At 44.9% G+C, this 14654-nt stretch overlaps 1 protein-coding gene across 1 annotated transcript in view; it reads left to right on the top strand.

The window, feature by feature from the left end:
* The window catches only part of ADCY5 (adenylate cyclase 5), a 215074-nt gene that overhangs the window by 186205 nt on the left and 14215 nt on the right, over positions 1-14654 (top strand). Inside the window, exons 13-17 of the mRNA XM_083865254.1 lie at positions 3389-3505; positions 4228-4392; positions 6659-6834; positions 11158-11184; positions 12007-12139. Of these exons, the coding sequence (XP_083721380.1) occupies positions 3389-3505; positions 4228-4392; positions 6659-6834; positions 11158-11184; positions 12007-12139 (618 nt within the window). The remainder of the gene's footprint in view (positions 1-3388; positions 3506-4227; positions 4393-6658; positions 6835-11157; positions 11185-12006; positions 12140-14654) is intronic.

Here is a 14654-nt window from a genome sequence, read left to right as displayed (position 1 = left end):
TCCTTTATGAGAAAATAAGGTTTTCTGTAGCTCTACATAGGTGTAGCTTGCTTATCACTTTCTTTGCCTCCGAAAGCTGGTCTAGATGCTCCTAAAGCATTTGGGGGCTTTGTCTCAATCAGGAAAAATAAAACCCTCTGAAAACTGTACTTTTTTAATAGACTGATAAATCACTGTGAAATAAGTTACATAAATGGACTTATGACTTGCTACATCAAGTTGCCTGGAGATGTTGTCTTTTTCTCCAGAAGCATCTTAATATACTTCAAAATGACTCAAAAGCTTTTATTACAAATTGAAAAATCAGACCTTGAGGACCTCATCTTACAACATTACAGCAATTATCTAAGCAGTTTTCCATACCCACACTAGATGTTAAGAAGACAAAAAGAAAAAATATTTCTCTTCTGTCCTAGATCAGCTGTTGCTCCACAGAATGCTTTATTTAAAGTATTTTCATCATGCAAATGACTGGAGGTTATGGATTATTTTCAGTGCAACATATGACTTGTTGGATCACTTTTTAAACTTGTATTTTCACCTGCACACTGGTGCCCTTTCTTCACCTGCACTTATGCATTTCAGTTCAGAGTGAACTGAAATCAACTGGACAATCCAATCTCCTTCTTTCCCGTTGTGGTTATTTTTCTCCACATGAGGATTTCAAGAGTGCTAAGTGATCTCATGCTCGTGTGGCTGACCAAACATGGATCTCAGATGCCCAAATGGATCACATCCTTTCTCTCAGCCCCTTCTCAGTAGTGCAGATGCAGGCTGGGAGTTGCCATTTCATCAGATCTCCTGTTCTTCACTCAGGCAGCATTTGAGTTTCACTTTGCACAGTACAAACCAATGGGCCAACCAGCAGTACTGCTTAGATTTTCACTGTGCTGTAATGTCCTGATATTCTGCTTCTTTTACGAGGACAGAAGAGGTCTTATTTTTGGTTTTCCGTGGGTTTTTTAATGGGAAGGAAAGCAATCTTCTTTTCTTTTTTTCTGCTTTTGTGCTATACCCCAACTTGTGGATGTTTTTATGGAGGAAGCACTGCAAGAATGGAGCTGAATTGTTAGACCTGACATAGACTCACCACATCTATCATAGGAGTCCTTCAAGCTGCAGGTGTTCCTGGTCTCCACCTGCCTCTGTGAAATGGGGAGAGGCATGACTGGTGTGCCAGGGCTGCCAGGAGTGTTCACGAGGCAGAGGCTCCTCAGATGCACAGCATGACTGTGTTGTTGCACTCTCAACTGCAGCCCTGACCTCCTATGGGTTTTGGCATTTCTTTCTTCTTCAGGACTTTTCCCAGCTGTACTTGTTTACTGACCTTAAATTTTTCCTAGTTTGCAAAGTAATGAGAACCAAGATTAATACAAAGAAAACATGTTTTCCTTAGAATTTAAGTGTCTTCCACTGATGGCTTTGCTTGATATCTCATGCTTGGTTCAAAGTCAGGCTTTTTTGGGATTGTTGGCAGCAGGGGCTTGAGCCAAGATCCACAACAAAAAACTCCAAAGCTTGATTTAGGTGCCTGATTTCCCAGAGATTACAGATGGAGGTTTGATCTCTGAATACCTTTGTGGAACTTGAGGCCTAAACAAAAAGGTGGCAGGAAACCCTGTCCTGCTCTAATCTAGTGAGAAAACTGTCTAAATGCAGTACAGATCCTCCTTCTTCTTCCAAATCCTATAGGGGCTAGAGCAGGGGAAAAGCCCCTTGGATTTTCCATATCCCTGTTCTAGCAGGGATCTGCTAGCTGACATCTGTGTGGAAGTAGCTGGACATGGTAGAAAAGAGATATTTTGGTTCATGCCTTATCAACAAAGCTAAGGATTTCTATGTCATCAAGGTTTATTTCTGAGAGAAAGGGGTTTTGCTTTGTTTTATGGTACCAGCAACTGAGCCTGAAGGATTGCATAGCTTTCAGTGTATTTCAATCAATCCTCATTCAGGGCAAATAGTGACAACCCCACTTTCCCCTTTACTCCAGTCACCCACAGAGCCTTGTCCTCTCCTTTCACCTGCAGCATGTGCTGTTGGCAAGTGAAATCAACTCTTTCAAAACTCTTGCCACAACCTCTCCTTGCCTCTGTAAAAAGTCACCAGCTAATCAGCTCCTGGGCTGCTCCAGCACTCGGTAATTACACTGCAGGGCTGCTGTGTGGGAAGCACAGCACTGACAAAATGTTGCATATCCGAAGATGTAAGAGTGAAGGATAAAAGGGAAAAGCAAGACTTTTAATAGAAACATTAGTCATAGTTAAATTGCAGTGCCATGGCGCTGTGCTGCTGTTTCTTTGTGTCTCTAAAAATACCCTCTAGTGGCTTGGTTATTCATGCAGTGAGTAAGGGAAGGGAGAGCTGGGCTCTGGGAAAGGCTTTGGTAGTCCTGGGCAGAGCCCCTCTGCCCTGGCATGGTGCTGTGGAGGGGCAGGGCAGAGGGAGGACAGTCTCCAGTGGGAGTGTGTCAGTGAATGAGAGTTTCCTGGCATTCCTGCTCCAGCCCTGAGCTTCCACTGGCACAGTGGTGGCACACAAAGGGAGAGGGTTCCCCTGGCTCTCCTGGACACTCCTGCAGCCAGGGCAATGCAGGGAGGCCTCGAGCCCAGCAGGAGTGACCCAGGCTGTGAAAGGCACCGGGCTCAGGCTGTGCTCTAACACACAGACTGTTTGTGCCAGTGCAGTGCAGCAGCTGCAGTGGGGCTCACAGGGCTGCAGCCACTGCCCATCCCATCAGCAGGGAGCTCCTGGCCCTGCCAGCAGGGAGTCACTGTGGTGGTGGGGCTGTGGCAGGGCCCTCACCCATGGGGGTTTGTGTCACCATGAGCGTGGAGCCAAGTGCCACACACCAGCCTGGGCCAGCTGAGCTCTGCAGCGCCTTTTGCCGAGCGTCTGGCAGATCCCAGGGCTTGCCTGGGCTGTTCAGCAGCCTGTGTCTGAAATGGCACCAGGGAGTCCTGTGATATGCCTTGGTGATCAAAGGACACAACGTGTGTTTTCATTGCTGCATTTTTAAATTTTTGCTCCAGTAATTTCCAGGCTCAAGCTCCTGGCTATTTCAGTTACAGATGGCTTGTGGTTTGCTTCTCACGACAGGATGAGCACAGCCCTGCAAGCCATGCTATCTGGGCTCAGGAGCCATCACTCCCATTAGGAAAGGCTAAGTAGATTTGGAGAGCCAGCTGGGCCTGCTGCCATGAGGCAGTCACATCTCTGCTTGCCCTCATACCAGAGCCACCAGCCCCCATCACCATCCTCCAGCCCCTGTGCAGCATCACACAGACCCACACTGAAGGATGCAGGCAGCTCAAATGCAGGTTGTAATCTGCAAAACAAACAAGGATTTTATGTGTCTATTTGGTTTTGTTTTTTTTTTTCTCTCATGCAGCTTTTCCCAGTTCCTCTCCAGACTCTTTCTAAGAAGATTGTACAGTCCAGGACCAATAGTACCTTAGTTGGAGTCTTTGCCATTATCCTGGTTTTCCTGTCTGCCTTTGTCAACATGGTATGTCCATTATTTCCTTTGGATCCACTCAGTTCTGCATTATTTTCTTATTGGTGCTCTGCAGCATTGTGACCCTTAAAACCACTGAATTTAACATGGTCCTGCCTGACCATCTGAGGTCAGTGCCCTTTGTTTTTTGGGCACAGAAAAGAAATAGGAGCCAAACAGCTCCATCCCTAGAGCCCATTATATGCTTGGCACTGATTTCTGCCCAGGTCCATTTGTGATTCTTTAAATGCATCTGCTCCAAGTGCAGGAGCCAACCTGATGTGTATCCCTGCAGGAAGGGCTGGCACGAGGCTGATGTGTTATTTAACTCCCACCATACTGAGTGGGATGCAAGTGTTCCTTGAACTTTGTGCCAGCCCCACACGGTGCTGCCTCCTGCTCCGAGAGCAGAGATCAGCTCATGGGCACTGTGACGACTCTGCTTTGAGTTGCACTTCTGAGACTGAGGTGGTCTGGCTGTGATTCCAAACACCACTGCTGAGTTCAGGCTCAGAGAGAGATGGGCTGTTCTCTGGGGCCTGGATTTTGTTAATATTTTGGGGGAATAAAAACATAGCCACTGCACCTGCAGTAAAACATAAGCTGATGATTTCATGTTGCATATTTTGCACATTGCCACAGCTGTTTCCAAGAGGCTTTTAAACTGATATAAACTATTTTGTTTTCTTCTCTTCTTCTGTGCTGTGGAGCTTAATACCACCTTTGTTTTCCAGTTCATGTGCAGCACTGTGGATCTTGCCAGCTGCATGGCTGCTGAATACAACATCACTCCTGACCGGGTGGACATATGCCTTATCAGCAACCTGACTTCCAACTACAGCCTGGGCACCTTGCAGGGATTCTGTGACAGTCCTTTGCCCAACTGCAACTTTCCAGAGGTATTGCTTGAAAAAAAATGGCTTTAGAAGTCAGTCTGGAAAAGGGCTATAAAACCTGTGTGATAAATCTCAGTGATTCTGAGGAAAGCAAGGTTGTTCTTGACTGACATTACAGGACTGATACAGGCACACAGACCTAAGTATCTGAAGTTATTATCATGAATACACATTAATGTTTAAGTTCCTTCAGGGCTGAATAATTAGTAGGCTTTTAAAATAGTTGGGTCCTGCCTGTAGCAGGGGAATGTCCCCCTCCATGAGGTCCTTGATGGCATGCAGAACTGCATATCATTTTAAAGGAGTTTGTGGTTGCTCAGTTTTACCTAAAAATCAGTTCTCTGAAAGTCAGTGTCTAGTCATAGATTTGATGCTTCCCTCCATTGTTTTATATCCTGATGAAAAACTTGGCTTATATATTCTTCCCCAAGGTATGGTAGGTCTGGCCTCAGACAGGTCAGCAGCCCAGACAATGGTCTGCTTCAATTTGCAATGAATTCCTGTGTCTTCAGGACATCTCATTTAGAAAAAAAATTAAAATGCTTCTAATGAGAAAAAAACCCTAAACAAACAGACCCACAACCCAAAACAGCCCAAATATGTTTTTCACACTGGTAGAATACTTTACAAAGGGAAAAAAATCTTTTTGCATAGCTATTCAAGACCTTTCTCTGAGTTTTTAGGTCACGGCTGTTACATGTGCTGTTTACTGGAAATTGAAAAGGAAAAAACAAACTCTCTCTAGGATGGAGGCAGAATTTATGTCAAGGTCATCTCGGTTTATGGGAACCTGACAGATTTATGGTGGATCTGTTACCATCCAGATGTCCAAGGTGCTACTGAAAGTCCTGGTATCCTACTGAACATATTTCCTTTTAGCTTAACAGGAATGTGGTCCCTTTGTGATTCAGTGAGGTTTCTGAGACCACCATTACTGCGACTTTCAACCTTGCAGAGTTTTAGTGTCTGCAGAAAGACCCAGGAGCAGAATCTGGCACAGTGGAGATCTAGAAACAATCTGTGCCCATCATGAATTTGTATGGAGTGCTGGCCCAGGACAGAGAGGAATTTTAAGCAATGAGGAATAACCATTTTGCATACTAAGGTTGCTCTGGCAGCTCTGAGCCAGGTCCTTCTGTTCAGTGGGCTGAGAAGTGAGGAGTCCCTTGCCTGCACTCTGCAAGGCACATGTTGGATCTGTTACTGGTGTTGCCTGTTGCTCCCTGAGCCCCACACAGGAGACAGTGGAATCCTACCCCTCGGTCATGACTGAGGCGTCAAGTACAAGCTGTACAAGTTATTTTCTCTAATTTAATATATCAGACTATTAATAAATGAGCTCAGAACATAAGCATATTTCTACTTCAACTAGGGCTTGCTTTTAACTGAAAGGATGGATTGCCTCAGGCACATGATATGGGGTTTTTGCCAGAAATAGGCCTGGCCAGACAGAGTGCAAGCTTAAATCTTCACAGATTTGATAGCAGGAAGGTGGTGAGCTGGATAACATGCCTCTCTTCATTTTGCATCCCTGCTATCTTTCCCAGGAGCCATAAATGGCACCCGCAGTCTGCAATCTCACTGGGAAGCACTGGCATGCTGAACACTCAGCCCCCAGCCTGGCAGGAGCTGCTGCTGCACCACCCAGATGTGCTAGAGGTGCTCCAGAGCCACACTTGTGCACCTCTGCAGCTGCTGGCTGGACAAATTCTCATGGGGTTATCACAGGGTGGGCATGGGGACGTTTGTCCAGCCTGGACCTTGCTGATGGAGCCCGTGTGTCACATCAGAGGGGACAGTGCTTTCCCACTGGCCTCCAGTGGGCATCTGTCCAGGAGTGTGAACTGCCAATACTCTTGGTCCTATGTGTTGTACAGACATGCAAATTTGAGTCTAGAATTTGCCTTAAAGCACAACTTATTCCAGCACAACTGGGTGATTCTTTTTGCTAATTCAGTAACTGTGTTCAGGGAAAAGCTACGTCACAACCTTGGGTGTCCAGCTGTGAGGCCCTTGCCTCTTGAGAATAAAGTGAAGTATATAATGCCTGGAGAAAAATGTCACAGTTTTCCTCTTCATCCAGTCAGTTTAAACTTCTGTAACGTGGGAGAATTCCACAGGCAGTCCCAGGTCTATATGTTTGGTCAGCTCAACTACAAAACTACCAATCTTTCTATCCCTGTGTTTAGTTTCCTTTGTTTTCAGTTTTGATTTATCCAGCTGACATTCATTTCTCTTCTGTTTTTCTCCCATTTTTGTCTTTATGCAGTACTTTACCTACAGTGTCTTATTGAGTCTCCTGGCCTGCTCTGTGTTCCTTCAGATCAGCTGTATTGGAAAACTGATCCTTATGTTAATAATTGAATTTATATATGTTCTCATTGTGGAAGTGCCAGGGGTCAACCTTTTTGACAATGCAGATCTCCTGGTTACAGCCAACACCTAGTAAGTGCCTTTCGCTTCTGAAATCTTCACCTGATTTCTTTCATACAGTGATTTCAGTGTGGCATTAGTATGGGAGTGCCAAGGCTGTGGTGCAGGCAAGGGAAGTGCAGGATGCCAGTGAAGGCCTGGCTGGAAGGTAAAGCTTTGCCAGTGCTGCTCTCTGCCTTGGACAAGTAGGAGAATAGAGTTCCCTTTAAGATCTTTTTAATGTGGGACTTGACTAATGAACTATCTATTAATAACAGAATATAACTGGAATCAGAGTGGATCTGTATTTCCTTTTTTCCAGAAATGGGGAGCTGTAGTTAGTCATTCTTAATTCTGATATTACATTCCCAATATAGAAATGTCATTTCTCAAATAAGAAAAGAAACATCCTCCAACAGACTTGAGCTCGCTCAGACATGTGATGTGACCCACCACAATATATCAAACCCAGCTTGGGGTGGTGGAATGGTGGTGCTTGATGTTTGGCCAGTGATCTCCTGCCAGTTGCTGCTGGATATATGTCCTTGTTTGAAACACCAATATCACAGCTGGGCTCAGCACAATTCCCAGCAGAAAGGTCTGGGCTCAGTGGGAGTGGACAGTTGCCCTTTTACTTACAAAAGCTGGCTTGTCAACAGGTCACACATTAATCCTGGTAGCAGCCTCCTTCCACTGCTGTGATGGTTCCCCATCTCCTGGAGGTCCTCACACCAGGGAAGGAAGTTTGGCACATCCACAAGCCTTTCCTCCCCCACAAGTTTTGTTTCTCGCTGGGAATTGCATTGTTGTGTTAACTCCTTGTTTTGATGATTTCCCCTTGTAGGCAACAATTGTACCTAAGTGTGAGTGAATCAAATTATACCAATTTAGGTGAACTGTTTGTCAAGGCTGATGGCTGATGGCTGTGGTTGTTCCTGCCTTGGACAGGAGGGTGTTTGAGAAGATTCCCATTCCCTGTGTGTTATGGAATATCTTCTGTAGTTGCTCAGATTTCAGGATAGCCATTAACCATCAGCCCTTCAAGTCATTGTTAACCATCAACCCTTCAAGTCTGATGCATCAGGATACTCCTCTCCTTCACATGACTATTCCATGATTTCAGCACTCCTGTGTGCCCAGTAATAATTAATGGATATATAGCTTTTGTAGGCATTGCTGGTTAATGGAAGTGTAGCTTTTGCTGCCATTGGCAGTTATCACTTAAATTATTTTGTTAACTCAAGTGAGTGAAATTAGGTAGGAAACCCTGTGGAGCTTTCTGTGGGGAGGTAGAAGGAGAATGAGGTTTTCTTCCCTTTTTTTCAGATATTAGGTGTTCCATCAGCAGAAGCTATTTAGCGTTTTCTAACACAATTAGTGGAATAAAAGCATTTTGTATCTCAAATATAATTTCATTCTTGTAATTCAAGCACTAAGCAAAATTACAGCACTTGGAAGTATAATATACATCACTTCACAATCAGAATGTCAGTAATAAAGGGGAGAAGGTTAGCATGTTTTCCCAGAAATAGCTTTCTGTGATGCTGTATTATCTCTCACTAAATGGGATTTGTGTGGTGGTTCAGCCCCAGCTGCAGCTCAGCCCCTCACTGCCACTCACTGTGCTGGGATGGATGAGAGAGCTGGAAGGGAAAAAGTGAGAAAACTCATGGGCTGAGATAAAGACAGTTTAATGGGACAGAAAAGAGAGGAAATAATAATAGTAATAATAATAATAATTGAATTAGCATTGACAAAACAGGTGATGCATAATACAATTACTCACCACTTGCCAACCAATGCCCAGCCAGCCCCTGAGCAGCAGCCCCAGCCCCAGGCCAGATTTCCCCCCAGTTCCCCTACTGAGCATGATGTCATAAGATATGGAATATTCCTTTGGCCAGTTGGGGTCAGCTGTCCTGGATGTCCCCTCCCAACATCTTGTGTCCTTCCAGCCTCCTTGCTGGGGTTGTGGAGGAGCTGGAAAGTCCTTGACTCAGTGTAAACACTACTTAGCAACAACTAATACATCAGCATGTTATCAACATCGTTCTCGTACTTAATCCAAAACACAGCAGTGCAGCAGCTAGGAAGAAATTTAACCCTGTTCCAGTGGAATCCAGGACAATTTATTTTGTCCAAAGAGCTCCATGGATGGCTATTTATTGCCTCAGTGTCTGGAAGGCCATTTGTGTGTTGTGGGAAATGGGAGCTCAGCATGTAGCACAGAGTTCAGAGATGGACCTTATTGTCCAGCTGATACTAAGAAAACAGAAAAGCCACCATGACCTCATACTACTTTAATTGGGTGCCCATTGTAGCTACATAATTAGTGTCTGCTCTGCAGCCACTATGGTACTCTGACTAATTAGAAGTGATGCAGATGTCACTTCACACTTCTGTGTACAAACCAGCCCAGCATGCAGGCAGCTGAAAGGCTGATTACAGCACGTTGGGAGCTGCTAGACTTGACTGCCGCCACACTAGCATGTGATACATGGAGCATAACTGGATGCACAAGGGTTATCTTGGGTTACCTTTTTCCTGTGCAAAAGATAAAACTAATACATTGGTTTAAAGGTGTGATGGGCCAATGTGATCTTCTAAACAGTTCCTGCACAGGGAAGCCCAAAGAGCTTTGCCCTGTGATTTGTTCATCAAACCCATCATTTCTGTTCCAGCTGTCTGTCCTTGCCACTGTGGCTGGGAAAAGTGAGATGCTCTGGTCCTGTGGGAGCTGTCTCTAAAATGAACTGCCTTTCCTGTTAAAAATGTGCACTTCAGCTGAGCAGGAGTGTAGTTAGTAAGCTTCTCTCTCTGTTCCCTTCCAGTAATTAAAGAACCATCTGCTACTGGAAATGTCTGTTCCGTGGGGGAACAACCTACCAATGTAACACCCTTGCACTGGGCATCTTCACTTACCCAGAGAGTTATTGTAAACACTGTGTTTGATGCACTTCATAGTTTCTGAGGAAGGTTTTAGAGCAAGACAGTGAGCTGCAGCCTCAGGACTAAGGGTCAGGTGTGCCATGCTCCCATTGTAAGAGAAGGTGATAAGGGGGGGCAGTCAGTCATCCTTGGCCAGGTGGTGATTTAGGGAAGGAAGGGAATCATGCTGCATGTGGGAAGTGTCTCCAGCTAGATCCAGCCTTTAATGTGGGAGTCCCCAGGCTTTCCAAACCGTGTCTGTGTCCAGGCACACATGTTCAGTACTGGAGCTGGCCAAGAGCCATGCAATAGATTGTGTGCAAGACAACAGTGGGTTGCAAAATCCATGTCAGAAGAAATTCCATGCTCAGAACTGCAGAAAATATCTTGGAACAAACAAGGTTAGAAAGTTGCTATTCTTTTAAATTTTGATGTTGTGTTCCCTTTAGATTCCCAGTTAGGTTCCCTTGCCTATTTTGATTTTGATTATTTATATGTCTGATTGTGTAGCAAGATTCCCTTCAACCCCATAAAACTGTGGCCTGAAGCTCTCTAGAGAGCTGTCACATTCTCAGGTTAATATCACATTTTTAGCCTGCAAAGTTCTAATTGCATCAGTGACACTACAGTAATTTAAGCAGTGATCTCTTTCCTTCCATTTAAATAGTGTTTTAAAAGATGTTTGCACATGGTTCTCAGCCACCTAATACTCCACCCACACTGGAGAACAAAGCCAGCAGCATTAAGCAGTCAATCAATCAGGAGCTCAGACAGCTGCTGCCTACTAGAAAGCCCTGTTCAGTGCTTTCAGTGTCAAAAAGCACACCCTCCATCTCCCCCAGCAGCTCTGATACAAGTGGGTACTTTGCAGAATTGTCAGTAGTAATAGGAATGTGCTAAAGGGTTTTCTTCAGTGTCCTTGTGTGTGGTACGCAGAGCTGGGCACAAGCTGGCAGTGAGGAATGTGCAGAAGAAGGGAGCAGGATTAGAGTTAAAGGAATTAAACACATCTCCATGCCACAATAAAAGAAGAAGAAAGGAGCTATCCCTCACAAGATTAAAAAGCCTAAAGCTTTCTTCCTTAGGTCAATTTTTGTAGTCTGATCTAACGAAGTAGTGATGGATGCACAGGCATTCCACACTGACATTAAAATCCCAAATTATTCTCTCATTCTTAATGCTCCTTTAGATATTTTGTCCACATTAACCATGTCACACGATCACTGGAGTTCTGAGTGTAGCTCAGAAGCCTGTTTTTCTCCTCCCCCTCCCATCTTTTAGTAGCTTTGTGCTTCAAAAGAGCTGTAGCCCCTCACAGCGTTAGAGGTGCCACACTGCAGAGGTGCTGTGCAATGATGTGCAGAAGAGCAAGAGCTGCAGGGAGCCAAACACTCCACTGACCTTGTGTTTGTGCTTTTTTTTTTTCAGCGTATCTGCAAATGATACATCTTCATGGTGAGTCACTTTGGCATGAAAAATTTTATAGGTTTTTGTTGGTAGGTATTTTCTATTCACAAGGCGCAATATCAGCACATTGACTCACCAGCAGTGTCTGGTGTTTGTGAATTGCTGTGGGCTGGCACAACACAGTGCAGATGTCTTGAGTGGACTTTTGTATGTTTTGAGTTGCCCTTCTGTATGTGTAGCTACTCTCAGAGCATCCTCTTTCCTGTGGGACTTATGTCAGCTCAGGCCTTATTTGTAATACAATTTAAAGGTTTTATCAAAATATTTTCATACTGTATAACTCTGTAATTCATATTTAACAGTTTTTATTTGTCTGCTTGTCAGAGGAAGTGTGAATGTGCCTTAGTGCTCTTTTCAGCTTACAGAACACTTACAGGACAAAGCCCATTAAGAAGTGACTAATTAGAGAAGCCAGGAGTTAGAGCAGTTCCAGACTCAGGAGCCTGGGGAAGCCCGTGCAGATAACAGGATGAACACAGTCTGAGGGGCTGTAAGCATTTCAGTGTTGTCTCCCTTAGCATATGTGGCCATTGTCTGAAGAGTGGCCTTTATATCAATGAGAACCCTTTCTTAAAAGTTGGATTAAATTTCCAATTTCCAAGTCCTCCTTTAGAAACTGGCACCCATGAGCCAGAGTCTCCAGCTTTTTGCAGGTATTGTTTGTCCCTTTACCAACACAGGCTTTGAGGGGAAAGAAGATAAAAAAGCCTTTTCCTGAGAGGCTGCTTGGCCTTCAAGTGGGAAGTGTGGGGTGTGGTGAGGCCGTGTGCTTCCAGTAACAGGGAAATTCTGCTCTTTCCTTGGCTGCAGCCCCCCGGTGACAACACGAGTGGCACTGAAGATTGTGACCCCTGTCATCATTACTGTCTTTGTCCTGGCACTGTACTTGCATGCCCAGCAAGTGGAATCCACTGCAAGGCTTGATTTCCTCTGGAAACTTCAGGTTAGTGGGTGTTGGCTGTGGGAGTGTTATAAATGCAAAGGCAAATTTCAGGTTAATAAATGACAATTTATTAATAACAGAATATCGAGCACCTGAAAAAGAGAAAAACCACAAAAATAGGAAATTGTCAGCGCGCGCTGGGTGGATAGAGGTCCGCACCGATGTACCAGACGCCCTAGTCCACGCCAGTGCAGCTCTCAGTCCACCGTTTTATAGGAATTTTCTGCCCTTAGGCAGTCCAGGTGTCCAAGGTGGGTTGAATAGTCCGGATTTCTTTTCGATGGCCCTCCCGGACCTCATCAAGTCTAGTTGTCTCATTCCGGGAAGGCTCCTTTCTTATGTCAATTCCAAGTGTCTGTCTTATGTTGATTTCATTCCGCTCGTGGCACCAGAAAGTTGATGAAATTGGCATCGACGTCAGGAAGGAATTTCTCCTTGCCTTGGCGAGGAAGCGATTCTTATCAGGGTTGGCCAGTGTCTTTTGTCTAAGTTGATGACCTTCGTCCTGTCTTTTCAACTGAGATTAGCAGGCTGAGAGAGAACGGTTACCCTTCTATTGGATTTTACAATTTTACTTTAGCTTTGTTTCATTATACATCGAATTATTATTTTATACACGAATTTTTACCCTATTTTTATCACAGTCCCCCACCTAATAATTCATCAAATTAAAAATTCGTTTTTCTCCCTTTATTGACCTTAATTTTAGTTTAAAAAGTCACATTCTTCCCAGTCCTCCTGAGAGGATTCATCACCTTGTTGGAGCTTCCGCTCCTTTTCGAATTCCTTTAGGGCCTCTGCCGCCCTTCTTTTACCTTTTTCTTCCTCAAGTTTCATTATTTTGGACACAGTTTTCCCTTGTGCTGCCTCTGGATCTATGGGAAGGGATGCTATTTGCATCCCTTGGACGACTGAATGTATCAGTCGAATGAAACAAGGGATCAGACACGGGAGGAAGACAATGCCTGCAATGGAGCATGTTATAAAGAATATTACCTTCTTCCACCATTCCCCCTGTCCGAACAGCTGGTCCCACCATGAAGCCTGAAGAATTGAATTCCACTTCTGGACTGGCACATGTGCCACCTTTTTGATTTCCTGTGCTAACCCTTTGATAGTCTCCCCATAGTCATCGATTTCGATGCAGCATTCTGATTCATTGAATCTGCCGCAGACCCCTCCTTCCTCTGCTAGCAGGTAGTCCAGGGCAAGCCGATTTTGATACACAAAAGCCCTCATTTGTGAATGCTGCTTTGCCAGGAGTTCCAAGGCCTCTGAGGTGTGGTTAGAAACCACTTCTACCACTGCTTGCAACCGAATCAGCCTATTCAGGAGGTAAATAGGTGTTCGATATCCCCAACTGCCATCGTTAGCCCAGGTGGCTGGCCCATAATACTCAATGATTCTTTCAGCGGGCCACTCCTCCTCCCCCCATTTCTGGTTGCCTCCGGCTATGGGTAGCACCCGTCTTATCTCCCTTCTCTGTCGGTTTAATGTTTCGAACAGAGGAGCTCCTAACAAACTGCTTTCAGCTCTAGGCAAGGTGAAAAAGAAGGGTCTTATCATTCCTAGGGTACAGGACCCCTTCCATTTTCGGGGAAGTTCGCTATAAGCCTTCTTTCCACAAATCCAATATATCCCATCTGGAGCTTTCCAGCCTATATTGGTTCTCCCCGGCTCGTCCCAGTACTCTCTCAGTCCCGCTAGTGCCTGAAATGGATTAGCCCCGGGACTTTTGTGCCAACAAAGTCCCATAGTCTCAAACCACTCACAATCTTTTTCTCGAATTTGGCTCCAATATCCGGAGGGTGGTTCAGGTTGCCAGACCCGTGTTTTGTCATTCACCGTTAGGGTATTTATGCAAGGAGTATAACCCACCAGGTCGGTGAACTCCTTCCCCTCCCGGCTGATGCAGATAGTTCCCACTATCCTTTTTTCCAAAATCCATCCCTCCGGTCTCTTTACTATTTTTGACAATTTAGAGCTTTCCCATTTTAGAAGTTGTTCCGGGGCTAATCCTTCTCCTTTCCAGGGCCACCTTTCGGCTGACTTTAATCCCCCACAAATCCAGCAATCCGTCAGCCCCAATTCAGTGGCTATCTCCTGCATTAGTTCTACAAAGAGGTTTTGGTTAGGGGCCAGAAATCCCCCATCCCCGTATTGCCTTTCCAATTGCTCGTACTGTTCACTGAGCGATTTCAACCTTTCCTGCTCAATTCTCCTCTTTCTGGCCTCAGCTTCCTTTTTCCTGAGTTCCAATGTTACCTGTTTCATTTTACTTTCAGGGTCCATCCCTTCCTCGTCCCTTGAAAAACAAAAAACTTGGTCAAACTGCAAACATACACGCTTATCTCCCGGAGGCAATAACTCGAAAATGATGGGTTCTGAGTCCAAGAAACCCGTTTCCTCATGTTTGAGATTCCTCCCTTCCCAATACAATTTTCCACCCATATTACATATTTTTAGTTTCGCTTTGTCGTAGCACAGGGGATTCACCTTATAGTAGGCAAGGAAG

This window comes from Zosterops lateralis (assembly GCF_965231275.1).
Source record: "Zosterops lateralis genome assembly, chromosome: 7".
NCBI classification, from domain to species: Eukaryota; Metazoa; Chordata; class Aves; order Passeriformes; family Zosteropidae; genus Zosterops; species Zosterops lateralis.
Note: the sequence above shows the minus strand (reverse complement) of the source record. Positions and strands in the feature narration are given on the sequence as shown.